Source organism: Borostomias antarcticus (genome assembly GCF_949987555.1).
Source record: "Borostomias antarcticus genome assembly, chromosome: 3".
NCBI classification, from domain to species: Eukaryota; Metazoa; Chordata; class Actinopteri; order Stomiiformes; family Stomiidae; genus Borostomias; species Borostomias antarcticus.
In genome coordinates, this window is record NC_140236.1 from 4603547 (window position 1) to 4618546 (window position 15000).

Genomic DNA, 15000 nt, shown 5'->3' on the forward strand with positions numbered 1-15000 from the left:
ACAGCGCCTCCCCTACCGCGCGGTTGCGCTCGTAGCCGCTAATACGGCGGCGGCCGCTGCTGTTCTCTAAGCCGTCGTAGCGCTTAGCCTAACGGTTTTCGAGTAATTGCCCGAGATGATTTACCTCAGAAGTTCAAAAAAATGATTCCACCGACCTAAAACAATCAATCCCGCGAACGAGAGAGTTGCCAATATCGTGCAGTAAATAGACAACGCCGACATCCGTAGACCTACAGCCTTCAAAATGCCATGCGGGGGCGGCGGTGTTCAATAGCGTGAAAACTAGAGCAGAGCCTGAGGACACAGAACGCCCTTAGTCCATCATTCTCTCTGTAGACACGGGGGGGGGGTTGAGGAAGGAAGAGAAAGAAAGACTGTGAAAGAGAGAGAGGCGGAGAGGGAGAGAGGCGGAGAGGGAGAGAGAGAGAGGCAGAGGGAGAGAGGGAGAGAGAGAGAGAGAGGCGAAGAGAGAGAGGGAGAGAGAGAGAGAGGCGGAGGGAGAGAGGGAGAGAGAGAGAGAGGCGAAGAGAGAAAGGGAGAGAGAGAGAGAGCGGCGAAGAGAAAGAGGGAGAGAGAGAGAGAGAGGCGAAGAGAGAGAGGGAGAGGGAGAGGCGGAGAGAGAGAGGCGGAAAGAGAGAGAGGCAGAGGGAGAGAGGGAGAGAGAGAGAGAGAGGCGAAGAGAGAGAGGGAGAGAGAGAGAGGCGGAGAGGGAGAGAGAGAGAGAGGTGGAGGGAGAGAGAGAGAGAGAGGCGAAGAGAGAGAGGGAGAGAGAGAGAGAGAGAGGCGAAGAGAGAGAGAGAGAGAGGCGAAGAGAGAGAGGGAGAGAGAGAGAGAGAGGCGAAGAGAGAGAGCCCTCTGTTCTCAGCGGGTGAAGTTCATTATAGTGTTCTTCTCGCCGCAGGCTGCCATGTCTGTCCTAGACTAATGATAGGTGAGGTCTGATGTATTGGGGGGGGGGGGGCGGGGGGGTCTTAACACCCGCCATCCAGGACCTAGTTAAGTCTCTCCCTCTCTCAGCACGACCAGGGAGGCGCCGGAGCCATGGCGGCACGCTAGGGCGGCTCGGGTGCTTAATCTGGACGTGTAATATTTCAAAATCCTATTAGAAAATGGCCTCTGTTGCGAAGGATATCCTCACCCTTTCTCCTTGTGCGGAGCGATGAAAAATAGTCTGAAAAGCCTGGCTGCTATTAGAGAGATAGGGCTGTGTGTGTGAGGAGCTGACCGTCCGATGCCTTTCTGTGTGTGTGTGTGTGTGTGTGTGTGTGTGTGTGTGTGTGTGTGTGTGTGTGTGTGTGTGTGTGTGTGTGTGTGTGTGTATAGGTCCGACCTGCGCTGACGTCCACAACCCATGCGAGCCCGACCTGTGCCACCCGCTGTCCCAGTGCCAGGTGCTGCCCGAGGGCGGGTACAAGTGCGAGTGTCCAATGGGCCGCGAGGGAAGACACTGCGAGAAAGGTACGGTCTCCAATGAACAATGCCGGCCGTTCGCCGGCCACCGCCATGTTGCACGCAATCTGTCCGTAACATTTTCATCTTACATCGGTCCAAGATAAACAGATTGGCTCCACCCCCCCCCCACAACCCACCCCCCCTCCCGAGCGCCTGCGGGACTCCCCCTGTGCTCATCGGCCTCGTTCTCCGCTCAGTGGGGGAAGGAATCCTCTTCTCCAACTCGGGGGAGATCAAACGCTCGAGGCGATCTGGAGCCCTGGGGGGTGGGGTGGGGGGGGGGGGGGGGTGGGGCGCCCCGGGGGCCTCCGCCGTTCAGCCCCGCCAGGCCGTTCGATCGTTCGGTCAGCCGGCGTAGCCGTGGCCTCCCTTCCGCCCGCGGGCCCCGACGCGCCGGAGACGCCTTTGAAGTTTGCGCTCGGCTCCCCGGCGCCGACGGTTGGCGCCGTTCCTCCCTTCTTCCTCCGCCTTCATCGTAATTCCCGCGGACGCTCCCAGAATGCCAGGAACGTCTCACGGAAACCGAAAACGAGGGTTTAAGAATTCAAGTTTTGTTTTGAGTCGAGGAAAATCAGTCCCCGTTCTCCCACTGTTAATACATACGCTCTCGCGTGCACACACACACACACACACACGAGCGTACCCATCTGGAACCAAAAATGTCCAAGAATAGCCTTGCATCCGGCCAGGGCCCAGTTAGCAGGTGATTAAAATAAATTGGGGTGAACCGAAATCAATGCGGTGTGAGCGAACACCTCTCCTTCCAAAGGATACTTTTTTCTCTCTGAAATCAATGAGATGACTAATGGTATCGGTCCTCCCTGCCCACGGTGATTAATGGGAGAGTCACTCAACGCGAGCGTGAGCTGAGACGGGATCGCTCAGATAAAAGACGTGGGCTTTGAGGGCTGATCTGGGGACAGTTTCAAACAGGTGGCCGAGGTCCTAATAGAGGGAAGCCTGGGGGGGGAATAGCTGGATTAACTCAAACTAAATCCCTCCCAGTTTATGGGCTTAATAGTAAATTGAATGGATACGTAAGCCATTTCGACATGCCCTGGGTGGGAATCGAACCCTGGTCTCCTGCGTGACAGACACCGTTTTAACGAAGCAATGAAGAGCTAGGTCTACATCAGCGCGGGTGGATGGTTTTATACTGGGGGAGTGAGTTTAATCAACAACTCGCTACCTACTCAAGGACTCACGAGATCCCAGTTTCACTAGGTTACAGATACATTGAACACATTGGATGTGTGTTGGAGTTTATATGTTATAGGCGCATCTCGGAGCCCGGCAGCAACATTTCCCCTTACAGTAAGTAAGTGTAGTTTACATGTGACAAATAAAGAATGACCATCTTCATAAAACCTACATTAATGAAGCTTGGACCTACTGAATCCAGTCATTTCAGCTAATAGTAGAATAGTGGAATAGTTTGTTTTTTTGTTAGTTTGATGTTTTCTTTTTCTTACGCCTCACATTCAGTGCAACAGTATGCATGAGCTAATGTGTGTTCTTTAGAGAACATGTGTTTGTGCTTATGTGGGAATTGGTTTGTGTGTGTGGGGGTGTGTGTGTGTGTGGGTGTGTGTGTGTGTGTGTGTTCAGCTAAAGACTCCCCAACGAAAACCATACTGTAGCTTCTTATTATGACAGACGGCGCACACTTCCTTGTTGTGTCTGCCGTTCTATTTTCTCCCACTCCGTTACATCGTTAGCAGTCCTCTGCACAATGGCTAATTAGCTTTTTCATCTCTGTCTGCCTTCCCTACCCTGACTCAGCTGCGCTAATCCCAGCTAATTACCAATGAAAGTGTTCTTGCAGAGTAAAAAGCTTAAGTGTGTGTGTGAAGTCTGGGTAATGTAGTCTTGGGTAACACTTCAATGCCCCTGACTCACCACCTGCTCAGTGCCGTCATAAAAACCGTAATCATGACAACTGGAGACATGACTTCCTAGTTACTTCCTTATGTTATGCACTTGTAAAATCTGACGGATTGATCACTTTGCGCGTCCCAACAAAACTACAAGACATTACGAGGCTCTTAGTGAGATGACTGTTTTATGTGTGTCTGTTTTATGGGCTCAACCATGTATTAAATTAGTTGGATTTATGGCAGCCTGGACCAAGTCCTAATCCCAACACTGCGCTAACGACGGTATTACCGCTCAGCAGGAAACCTAAACATGTCATTCCCTCTCTTTTTTAATTAAAGTGTCTGAAAAGAAGGGGACCTACATGCCCCTCTTCAACGGGGACTCGTACCTGGAGCTCAAGGGCCTCCACCTCTACGGTCACGACCTCCAGTAAGTCCCATATCTTCCTCTCCTCTAACACAAGAGTAAACGCCAACGCCGTCTAAACAAAAAACGTACTTGTCTGGAAACAAGCGACAACAACAAACACACACACACACACACACTCCCGTTCCTTGACCCATAGTTGCGAGAAACAGTTTTTTTACACTCTCCTTGATGCAGACTAGTCTTCTAAACAGAAAGAATGCAGCCATTTTGAACGGGATAGAAAAGCCGGTACATAAACAGTCCATGTTATGTCTGGGCTGCTCATAGCGATGTGCCTCGCTTGCTTATAGATTTTGTGTCTTGTTTTTTTTTCCCCTCACAGCCAGAAGGTCAGCATGACAATCGTCCTCATGGCCAACGACTCCAACGGCGTGATCTTCTACAACGGCCAGAAGGCTGACGGCAAAGGAGACTTCATCTCCCTGTCCCTCAACGACGGCATCCTCGAGTTCCGCTACGACCTGGGCAAGGGGCCCGCCGTCATCAGGTAGGCGCGCCCCCCCCCCCCCCCCCTCCGAGCGCTCGGTAGCAGTTCTGCGTTCTCTCTCGCGCTTGCTCACGCATCTGTGTGTGTGTGTGTGCGTCCCTCTCACGCAGGAGTAAGGAGAAGATCCAGATGAACAAGTGGAACACTGTGAACCTGGAGCGGGCCAATCGGAAAGGACAGATCACCGTCAACGGGAAGGACCCGGTCATGGGAGAGTCTCCGGTGAGAGAGACCGGCTCACGCTTTTTTTTTATACCCCGCTGCTGTCATGCTGGACGTACGAGGCCGTTTCGCCGGGGGTCATAGGTCGAGGTCTTAGCCCGCTACTGTGTTTGTTTGTGTTCGTACGCCACCACATGGCCCTAACCTCGGCCCCCGCATACCCGCCCTGGCGAGAGCCGGTCAACTCGCCCGTCCGGCGCCCGTCCGGCGTCGATTCAGCTGCAACGCCTCGCCGGTTGAGGTCGACTATCTTTAGATCGCAACGCGGTACCGCTGGGGCTGCTGGGAAGAAAATATTCCTCGGCCGTTCTGTCAGCCGTCAAGTTGAGAAGTGCGGGTGGAGACGCAGAGGGCGAGTTTGACAAGCTGTCTCAGATCTGGAAACGCATCGTTTCATTCCCCGGCGCCGACTTTTTTTTTTGACGCCAAGATGCCTCGGATAAAACCCGCCGTCTGAGAATGTAGCATCTTAGCGTGCGTGCGCTCGGAAAGGCGCTGGCCTTCAGGCATTCCGCTCTGAATAGCATACATTCATCTTAATAAATGGCATGCACGTTTTTTAGCGGTTAACCCATATCTGAAGCACCCAGGGAGGTAGGGAAATTGAGTTTGAGAGAGAACACAGAAATAATAACACTCTCCAGTCATACGTCCACGGCAATAAAACAGGTACACAGCCTAAATGAAGGCAATCTAATAGTCTGATAAACCCACAAGTCGTCCAATTATATTAAACAGTGTAATTTGCGATTAGGGACATGCACACCTTCGCGCCGCGTCAGTTCCTTTAGCCCATCCCAAGACAAGAAACGGTCTTCTTTCTTTTTTTCTTCTCCTCCCTTCTTCCGTATGGTAATTGGGTTTCATGCCAGCAACAGAGGCAGAAAATTGCATTAGGAGAGCAGGGAGAAGGAGAGAAGAAAGTGAGGGATGGATTGAGACTTGTTATGGTGCTCAATATGGCTGCCGGCCAATTCTCTCCTCTTCCTGCATATCCAATGAGGGGAGCAAGGGGGCGGAGCTATACGTTGGGGACTTTAAGAGTCACACTGATGCATACTGTACTGGGATGTATACCTTGGAGGTGGTCGTTTCTTTATAGCTCAGATGAGAATGGCGAGGAGGAATATTTGCTACATATTTGAATGTACGTCGCTGCATGAGTCATGTACGGGCATATGGCCTCATGCTTGTGTACAGTGTACTTTACAGGTTATGCAGTCTATGAGCTTGGGTCGAGCAGTCTGAGTCACACACACACACACACACACACACACACACACAGCGGCAGCTTGAGCACGATTTCTCTTTTCATCTTTTGAATTGCAGTCCGCCTTCCTTCATGGCATGAGCATGGCCTTCAAAAGCGTGTTTTTTTTTTTATCAGGATTTGGAGTGTGTATGTGCGTGCGTGTGTGTGTTGGGATCCTTCAGCCTTGCTTTGCTCTATATTTGCATATCCTACGCTATCTAATTTGTCACTGCATCACCACAACCCTAGCCCTGCATCGATGCTTACAGATGTGTGTGTGTACCGTACGCGCGCGCGTGTGTGTGTGCGGACGGACGGGTAAGTGCATGCGCTTTCGCACGCCTCTCTGTGCACTGACGGCCGCTAGCCTCCGACACCTCTGATAACTGTTCTTCCTCCCTGTGCTCTCTTCTCTCTCACGACGCGCCGTCCGGAAATCAGAAATCACGCAAGGTAAAAACGTCCGGTCACTCCTCCAGACATGTCTCACCCCTCAGTCACCCCCCCCCCCTACCCCCATCCCCCCATGCCACCGAGGCGCTGCGCTCTCCGGGACGACGGCGGGGTCAGCCACGCCAGCGCCGCCATCCCATACTCTGCGTCGCACTAGAGACATTTTGTTAAAGAATTCGGCTTGGCTTTCACCTCAGCCAATCTGCTGTGGGGGCGGAGGGAGGGGGGGGGGGGGGGGGGGGGAGATGGAGGCAGTTATCTTTGTCTCCACCATTATGCCCTGTAACAATGAAAGTCTTCATTAGTCTTGTGTGGGTGGGGAGCTCTAGCTGGCACCATGCGGCTGACGAGAGAGAAAGAGAGAGAGAGAGAGAGAGGGGGCGAGAGAGAGAAAGAAAAAGAGAAAGAGAGAAAGTGGGAGAGAGAAAGAGAGAGAGAGAAAGTGGGAGAGTGAAAGAGAAAATGTGGGAGAGAGAGAGAGTGTGAAAGAAAGTGGGAGAGAGAAAGAGGAAGAGAAAGTGGGAGAGAAAGAGAGAGAGAGAGGGAGAGAGAGAGAAAGTGGGAGAGCGAGGTGCCAAGCCAAGCCCGAATGTTCTTTTGTCACGCACGCACACTCGCAAAGAAAGAATCTCTCCACCCTATCACGAAGTCACTCACTCATTCACTCACTCACTCACTCACTCACTCACTCACTCACTCACTCACTCACTCACTCACTCACTCACTCCTCCACCCACCCGTAACGACGCACGACGGGACTCAGTGCATCTCCAGATAAACCCATCCTTCAGACAAACCGGCCTCTTCCCGACCTTAAAAGGTCTTTGTCACTCCAACTCACCTCTGCTCAGGAATGAACTGCGCCGTGACATTTTAGATAAGTAATGCAAACGTCAAACCAATGAACGATACACGCTCAAAACAGTTAAGCATATAATATAGTAGAGGAATGACTTCAGTTACATGTCCAACTCAATCCAGTAGCGGAGCGGAATTGGTTCCAATTCGCCGCCGCGTTCCTTCAGGGCTTCAGGGTCCTAGGGCCCGCCGGTCGCGGCACCAGGCTGGTCCCGTCTCGCTCAGACGGGGGGTCCGGTCTTGGCCCGTGTGTCCTGGTGCTCCAGGTGCACTCACAGACCCAGATCCAGCCAAACCCCCACCGGCTGCCACAGTCCAAATCACAATCCACGCCAGCTCTGCGCTCAAACCATGTTGACTTGGCCCCTTCCACCATTTTCCAAGCAATTAACTCCACTTTTCACTGCCGGCGAATTCTGCCCTACATAAAATAAAGATCCTTAATTCCTTCCTCTTGCAGTTAAGAGTGGGCTATTCTTCGTGAGAAGGAACCGGCAGACATAATTGACGGCGATTCTCTCGCAGGTTTGATGAAGGGAACGGATTTCACGGTCGTCCGTGGCGCAAATGAATCGCCTATTAAAGGCTCCATGTTTGAAAGGTCGCTGGGATAAGCACCCATTCATTAGAAACGCTCATAAAAAAACAGCACTGTCCATATCGTCCCTCCAGCCCGGGCATGACTCTCCTTTGTAGCTTTTTTTTATGTGTTTTTCCTCAGATAAAGGATAATTTACTGGAGTACGGTTCAGAAATTATTATTATTTTTTTTTATATGTGAAGTTTGTTGATGTGGAAGAGTAGGCATAGCAGTTGTGTCCCGCCAGGCAGAACGATATATATCGAAATCCAATTTTAAAGGGAAATCTATTTTTCTATTTCTATTAACTTCGTGGCTCAGTCGCAGCAGAATGCAGAATATGAATCTGTGTCACAGTTTGTCTCAATAGGGAAGTACAGAAAATCAACCCTTCGGAATAAAACCATGCAAACTGTCTCTCTATAATTTATACAAGTAGGTGTACATTAATATAAAGTGGAGAAATGAGCATTATTATCCGAACTGCACTGGATATCTCAACTAACAGTGGAGGACAATCTGACCGTCGTATTCAGAAACTCCAGCCTCCTGCTGACCATAGGGTCCGTATTTGAGCTCTGGAGCGGTCCGGTTTCAGGTCCGGTTCCTCAGGAGTGTTCCACCAGGGTTCTCACCCCCCCCTGTGACTCATGTCTCCCCAGAACCAACACACCGCCCTCAACCTGAAGGAGTCTCTCTTTGTGGGAGGAGCTCCTGACTTCAGTCGGCTCGCCCGGGCCGCCGCCCTCAAAGACGGCTTCAAGGGCTCCATCCAGAAGGTGAGTACCTTTCTCTCTCCAGAAGACTCCCAATTTAAATATTCATCCCCCGCCTACTCGGATAGATGGCGAGGTCAAAGGTGATTTTACGGTCGAGCGTCTGGTTGCCTAGCGTAGCCGAGCTGCAGTGGCACTAATGAAGTCCTTATCCTTTGAGCTTCTCCCTAGGGCCGACTGTGGCTGCGCTCGTTTGGGTTCCTGTTCACTAATAATAGAACACACGTTTGATGTCCCTCCATTTCCCCACCCTCAGATCCGCCCTGACAACTCTCCAGTCCCCCCCCCCGCCCCCCCCCACCCTCCCTCCACCCCCCCCAATGCAGCAAAGCTCGTCTTCGAGTGCCAGAAATAGCTGCCCAACAAAGGCAGGATGTTGCAGTGAGCATATTGTCATTAGCTTTCTACGGCAAACTTTCCCTCGACAGTTCCAAGAAAATCAAAGCTCAGTAAAGTGTGTAGTGCCGTCTCCGAGGCTTAAATTAAGTGGCTCGTAAAGTTTGAGACGAGCCTAGTTGACCGATGAGTTAATCATATCAGTGTTTCCACTGCGCCAACATACTGTATCTGCTAAATTGTGCAATGTGACATAATGTTATATACTGTAACACGTACAGTCAATGTGCTACGGTTACTATGCGTTGTGCCATTGGTCCGTACCAAGTGACCTAACCGTGCAGGGGTGAGTTTCCCAGAGGCATCGTAGCGCTACGTTCAACGTAGCGCTATGATGAACGCCATAGCTTACGATGAACGTAGCGCTACGATGCCTCTGGGAAACTCAGCCCAGGTCTGTGTCTCTGTTTAAGACTGCAGCTGTAGATGTTTTTGTGATCGGCCCTGACGAAGGCCTCTTGGCCGAAACATGTAGGCATTTTTATATGTTCAACCATGAACTAGCCCAATAATAAAGGCTTTTTAATTTTGTACCAGAAGAGCTGCCTTAGTTTTTTTCTTTTCCATGACCTAACCACAGAATTTGGACGAAACGGCGTGTGAAACGGTCTCACCCCTCTCCTGTCCCTGTGAGATGGTCTCACCCCTCTCCTGTCCCTGTGAAACGGTCTCTCCTGTCCCTGTGAAACGGTCTCACCCCCCTCCTGTCCCTGTGAAACGGTCTCTCCTGTCCCTGTGAAACGGTCTCACCCCTCTCCTGTCCCTGTGAAACGGTCTCACCCCTCTCCTGTCCCTGTGAAACGGTCTCACCCCCCTCCTGTCCCTGTGAAACGGTCTCACCCCTCTCCTGTCCCTGTGAAACGGTCTCTCCTGTCCCTGTGAAACGGTCTCACCCCTCTCCTGTCCCTGTGAAACGGTCTCTCCTGTCCCTGTGAAACGGTCTCACCCCCCTCCTGTCCCTGTGAAACGGTCTCACCCCTCTCCCGTCCCGTTCGTCCCCCCAGATCATCCTGATGGGCACGCCCGTCCTGAGGCAGGAGAACGCGCTGCACTCCAGCGACGTGGCCACGTTCGAGGGACACCCCTGCTCCCGCGAGCCGTGCCACAACGGGGGGCGCTGCAACCCCCTCCTGGAGGGGTACGAGTGCGTGTGCCTGCACGGCTTCTCCGGGACACACTGTAAAAACGGTGAGCGCAGCTCAGTTCGCACCCGCCGACGCCTTTTTCTCCAATTGCATTTTCAGTCGGTTCGGTCTCGTGGATCAGTTGATTTTCAGTGTCATTTACACGTTACACACAAATCACATATTTATTCGCCACCCGGGAAATGTGTTCGTCGTCTGAGGGAAAGAGCTACATTACTTTGTATTTCATCATTTTTGCCTACACACACACACACACACAGATACACACACACACACACACACACACTTCAGCAACCCCATTAACCTTGCTCGTGTGCCCTTACCATCCCTTTTACTTTAATTAAAAGCACAGCGCATGACAACCTCTCATTACTCACAATCCATGGCCCCGGCCCCCTAATGAAGGGAAGCCCCTGTTTCCTATCGATTCACCTGAACTCGCTCTGCTCCTCTTCCTCGCAGTCATCATCGAGAAATCCGCCGGCGAGACGGAGGCCATCGCCTTCGACGGCCGCACGTACATCGAGTACCACAACGCGGTCACCAAGAGGTAAGGAGGAGGACGCCATCTTATCCTTTTCGTAGCAGCCTCGTGCGCTCGCCGGTATTAGCCCGAAACGACCCACTCGATCCGTGTTCTCCCTCGATAAACGCCGGTGACAGGGTTGATTTATCCCGGACGCATTAAGGCTTCAGGACGCGCCCGGCGTTAGCTAATAGCTCGACCACTTCCTCTCCCCCGTCACTCTGGTCTTGACTGAATTCGGCTAATTAGCGCGACGGCGGACAATTAAGAGCGTCGCCCAGAGCGCCCCAAGGCTGGCCGAGCGCCTCGGTAGACTGATTATAGCCAATACACATGTACTCGACATCCCAACATATATATTATACGCATCCATATTATACTGTATGTGTAGAGGAGACGCACATTAGCAGACTAAACATATACCTACTGTTTACACGCTCGGTCTCACTGAAATGATTTCATTTAAGCCTCTTTTGAATTTCTGTGTGACTCCGCCTCCTCCGAGTACAAAAACGGTGGTTGTGATTTGTGGAAAAAATCTGGACTGAAGTGTAAGTGTAAATAGTCTCTTTAACAGGTGAGTAAGCAAGAGAAGCGTGTCCCTCCAAGCGGCTACTGTAGACTTGAGCTCTTGTCAGCCCACGACGCTGGCGTCCATGCCAGCAGGTTGGCAGGAACGGAACGTTCCACACTAACCTGAACAGACATCAGCCATACGGTTGTGTGTCGAGATCCGTGACAGCTCTTCACACAACACTTTGAAGTGTGAAACTCTGACAGTCCGCCGATTCATCACAGTCTTGTGAACACACAGGCGCGTACACACAAACGGCAACACACACGCACGCACACGCACGCGCGCACAAACACACACTCACAGTCTCTCACTGACAAACAAAGTGGATCTGTCTGTCTGTATTTTTGCTCTTGTCTCCGTGTTAAGTCTGTCTGCAGTGTGTCCTCTTCTGTCCTTTGTCTGTCCACTTGTCTCATACGATGTTGTCTTTCCCCTGCACTCAAGCCAACTGACCAATGAGATTCCAGAGTAAGTAGATTTTAGGAATCCCGATTCTCCCCGGAATCAGTTAAAAATCAAACTAACAAATCAATAAGTAGGCTTCATTTTGACAGTTAACCCAAATCCTAAATTCTACTTTCAGTTGCTCAATCACATTTTCATATGCGCCCACTCAGAAACGGTATTCATCATCTTTTTTTTTGCAGAAACAGATAACGGATATCTCCCTGTCCGCGTCATTTCTGACAGGCATTATTTATTTTGGGGGCTTATCTCATCAGAGGCATCATAATTGAGTCTAAATGCCTGCATGACTGCATGAGTGACAAGCATTGTGTTGAAAACCTACAAGTATGTTGATTTATACCAGAAGGTGCTTTAATATATGCATGGTTGTAACTTCTGAGTCCGCTAGAAAAGAAATTACCCATGCATCTTATATTGGATGGTATTAACTGTCATGTAGAACTGAATGAGAACCCTCCATAACAGCAAGACGGTGTATAAAAACTCCCATCTTTCCCGGTTTTGCTGCCAGCCCTGCATTGATCCTCGTACGTCCCCTTTAGGAAAACCCTTTAGCCCTTATTACGTTTCCTCCTCACTTTCATTACTTTGGTAAGTAGCTCATTAAAAAACACAAAGCCAAGAATAAGGACTTAAGTAGAATCACACTGGGCAGATCGGGCAGGGCTTTGATCCATACCCAGCCGCTGTCACTCGGTTTAATCAAACCTCTGACTGTAATTGTGAATAATTACCGAGTCGCAGTGAGAGGGAGTATCATCTTAATCAAGGATTCGCCTCCCTTTCGGAAAACGAGACCTCAAACGCAGAGATATCATCGATGTCCAGACCGCGTGGCCGCGGGCGACCAGCTCGCTCAGGAGGACGGCGGTCTTTCAGGTCGGGTCGGACAGAGTTTAATAGGTGTCAACGTTGTGTGAGGGCCAGAGGCGTGATTAGCAGGAATCTAGCCGCTGCTGGCCAGCCCTGTGTGAGGGGTAATGAATAGGGATTAATGAATTCCTCAGAGGACATTAGAAGTCATAGATGGCGTGGACCACTGGGCTAATGTAGCTGTTACTATTTCCATCAGCCAGTATCCGTCTTCGTTTCCCATCCTGAAGCATTAGGTCCATTCACTCGCTGGCCATTACTGGGATGACCAATCATACAGTAGCTGGCCATGTCTCCGCTAACACAATATTTGACCCCGTTTTTGTCGATAGCCCAGTTTTTTTTCTCATTCAGTGCTTCCATTTCTCAGGGATATCCTTCCCCCGAGCAAACCTTTAAGTGCGTTTTGTATTGGTAGGAAGACGGACGCTCGGATTTAACGGCTTACGGAAGGAAACGTAAAAAAAATATGTTTAAGACAAAACCTGATACATTACACAGTATTCTGGGTAATGTAGTTCATCATGCTATACCCCCAACCATTGTCCCAGTGGAGTGCATTCTTCTGAGGACTCACTCTTGCGTTACTGTGCTAGTGCTGACGTGACCACAGTCAAGCCACTGAAACCACTGAAAAGCAGAATCTTCAGAAGCAGAAAGGAGCGTCAGAGCAAACGAAAACGTGGCTTTAAACCGCTCAGAATCAGAACTCCCCCAACCGAAGTAGCTGTTCCTACTGCGGTTCCCCTCTCCAAAAGCCCCGTCTAAACGAGGGGCGCGACTACCGGGGTCACGCTCCTCCCTTCAGCCCCCTGGCGCTTATTGCATGCCCTTCACTTTCTCCCCTGCTCCTCTCTAAAGTCCCAAGTCTCTGGAGAAGCCGACCGACAAGAGGTGAGTCCTCTTGAGCCAGCGCTGTCCACCAGCATGCTGCCCCCCCCCCTCCTCCATCCCTCCCTGCTGCCCTCCCCCTGCTCCCCCGCCTAATCTCTCCCCAGTCCAGAGACAGGACTGAAGGGCTGATCATCCTGGTACTATATAGGCTACAGGATGGACAGTTAGATTTGCAGAGCTTCACAACCTCTTGTTGGTTTTGATGCACGACAGCAAAAAAATAACAATAAAAATAAGATTTTCAGTAGCTAAAGGACAAGTCATCTATTCTATCTATGGTCCAGGGTATTTCAATAGCTGAGCTCTGCCCTGTCCAGCCACGTGGTCTCTCTGCCTCTCTTCACTACTGCCACCTAGAGGCGAACAGATGCATTGCTTCGGAGGATTAACACAAGGAAAACTTCTATAATCCCCCAAACTCCTCAAGCAAGACACCTTAAAGTGAAGTAATGAGTTCCTCTTAGAGGGAAGCTCATTTGCTTGCAGGCTCAGTATGCGACTTGCTAACTTTGAATACGGTTGACTTCTTCTTGTTTTATGTATGATAGTCCTCTCTAACAACCTTGACCTTATTCCTGACGGGCTGTCCTCGCTGTGATTTATAGGGCGCTGGGCAGCGAGGGTTTAGGCCAGGGGAGAGAATCCAGTTCGCAAAATATGCCTTTCTGTACCACTTAAGTACATTTAAAAACACCAGCGCTAAATCCAGCTGTTGTTTTTCTTCGTTTTAGAAATTTCTAAATTAATTTTGGACTCAGGAAATGTAATTTTGGACTCTTTCCCCTTCACTTGGTCGACTGTTGTACGCATCAACTCGGGTGTTGGCGTGAACAGGATCTGACCTGTGACAGGCGTCCTCTTGTTGGACTCGTTGGGTTTGACATCAGCATTCGCTGACGCTAAAGCCAAGCTGGTTTTTGTAGCCAGTCCAATGAGTAGGTTCTAGGGTCAAAGACATTATCCAGAACGGGCCTGCCGGGCCCAGGGGCCCAAGAGCTCAGGGGGGGCCTTTGCATTTCTTGTCGGATAATCAAAAGGCTTAGTCATTCATTCAATAAGAGAGCCTCAAATTTCTTGAAGCAATAGCCGAAACTGAAGCAATAGCCTAAACGTTCGCTTTGAAGACGTCACGAGAAAGAAACCATCATGAAACCTGTAGTTTTTAAGTGAGTGTTTATCTATAGTACTTTAGAGGGGCTGAGTACTCCATGCTATATGGGCCCTTCAACGCTTCTGGGGAGAAATCCAAAAAGCAAGTCCTCCCCACAGAGTTGAGGTCCCTCGAGTTAAAACCTGTGTAAAGCAGCTTTTATTGTGAGTTTTCTCAAATCATCTGCAAATCGGATGCCGTCTCACTGGGCGAATTCAAAATTCCGATAAATGAAATAGCTGTGGGGGGCCCGTTACGCGTCCGTACCCCGGGGGCCCATCGTTTCGTCGACAGCCGCTGTCCTGTTCCTCCTCCTCGTCCTGCTCTGTGTATGTGTGACCCCCCACCGTGCTCCCATGAGCCTCTCTGTTTGCTGTGCTGACTGGTGTCTCGTCGTGTCCCTCTCCTGTGATCCGTTTCCTGTGTCCTGTGTGTTTCGTGTCTCCTGTCTTCGGTCTTGTCTGCTTCTCTGTTCTGTGTGTGTGCCCTGCTTGTGTCTGTCACTGTTTTTTGCCGTCTGTTTGAAAGCTGGGGTGGGGTAGTTCTGCCTTGTCAGGTTCACAGTAGCATATAGTCACTGATTG

General features: G+C 50.7%; 1 protein-coding gene across 1 annotated transcript in view; it reads left to right on the forward strand.

The window, feature by feature from the left end:
- agrn (agrin) overlaps window positions 1–15000 on the forward strand; it is a 198317-nt gene that overhangs the window by 177460 nt on the left and 5857 nt on the right. The window contains exons 13-19 of the mRNA XM_084461938.1: window positions 1324–1458; window positions 3669–3759; window positions 4082–4246; window positions 4357–4468; window positions 8274–8390; window positions 9788–9971; window positions 10391–10478. Of these exons, the coding sequence (XP_084318064.1) occupies window positions 1324–1458; window positions 3669–3759; window positions 4082–4246; window positions 4357–4468; window positions 8274–8390; window positions 9788–9971; window positions 10391–10478 (892 nt within the window). The remainder of the gene's footprint in view (window positions 1–1323; window positions 1459–3668; window positions 3760–4081; window positions 4247–4356; window positions 4469–8273; window positions 8391–9787; window positions 9972–10390; window positions 10479–15000) is intronic.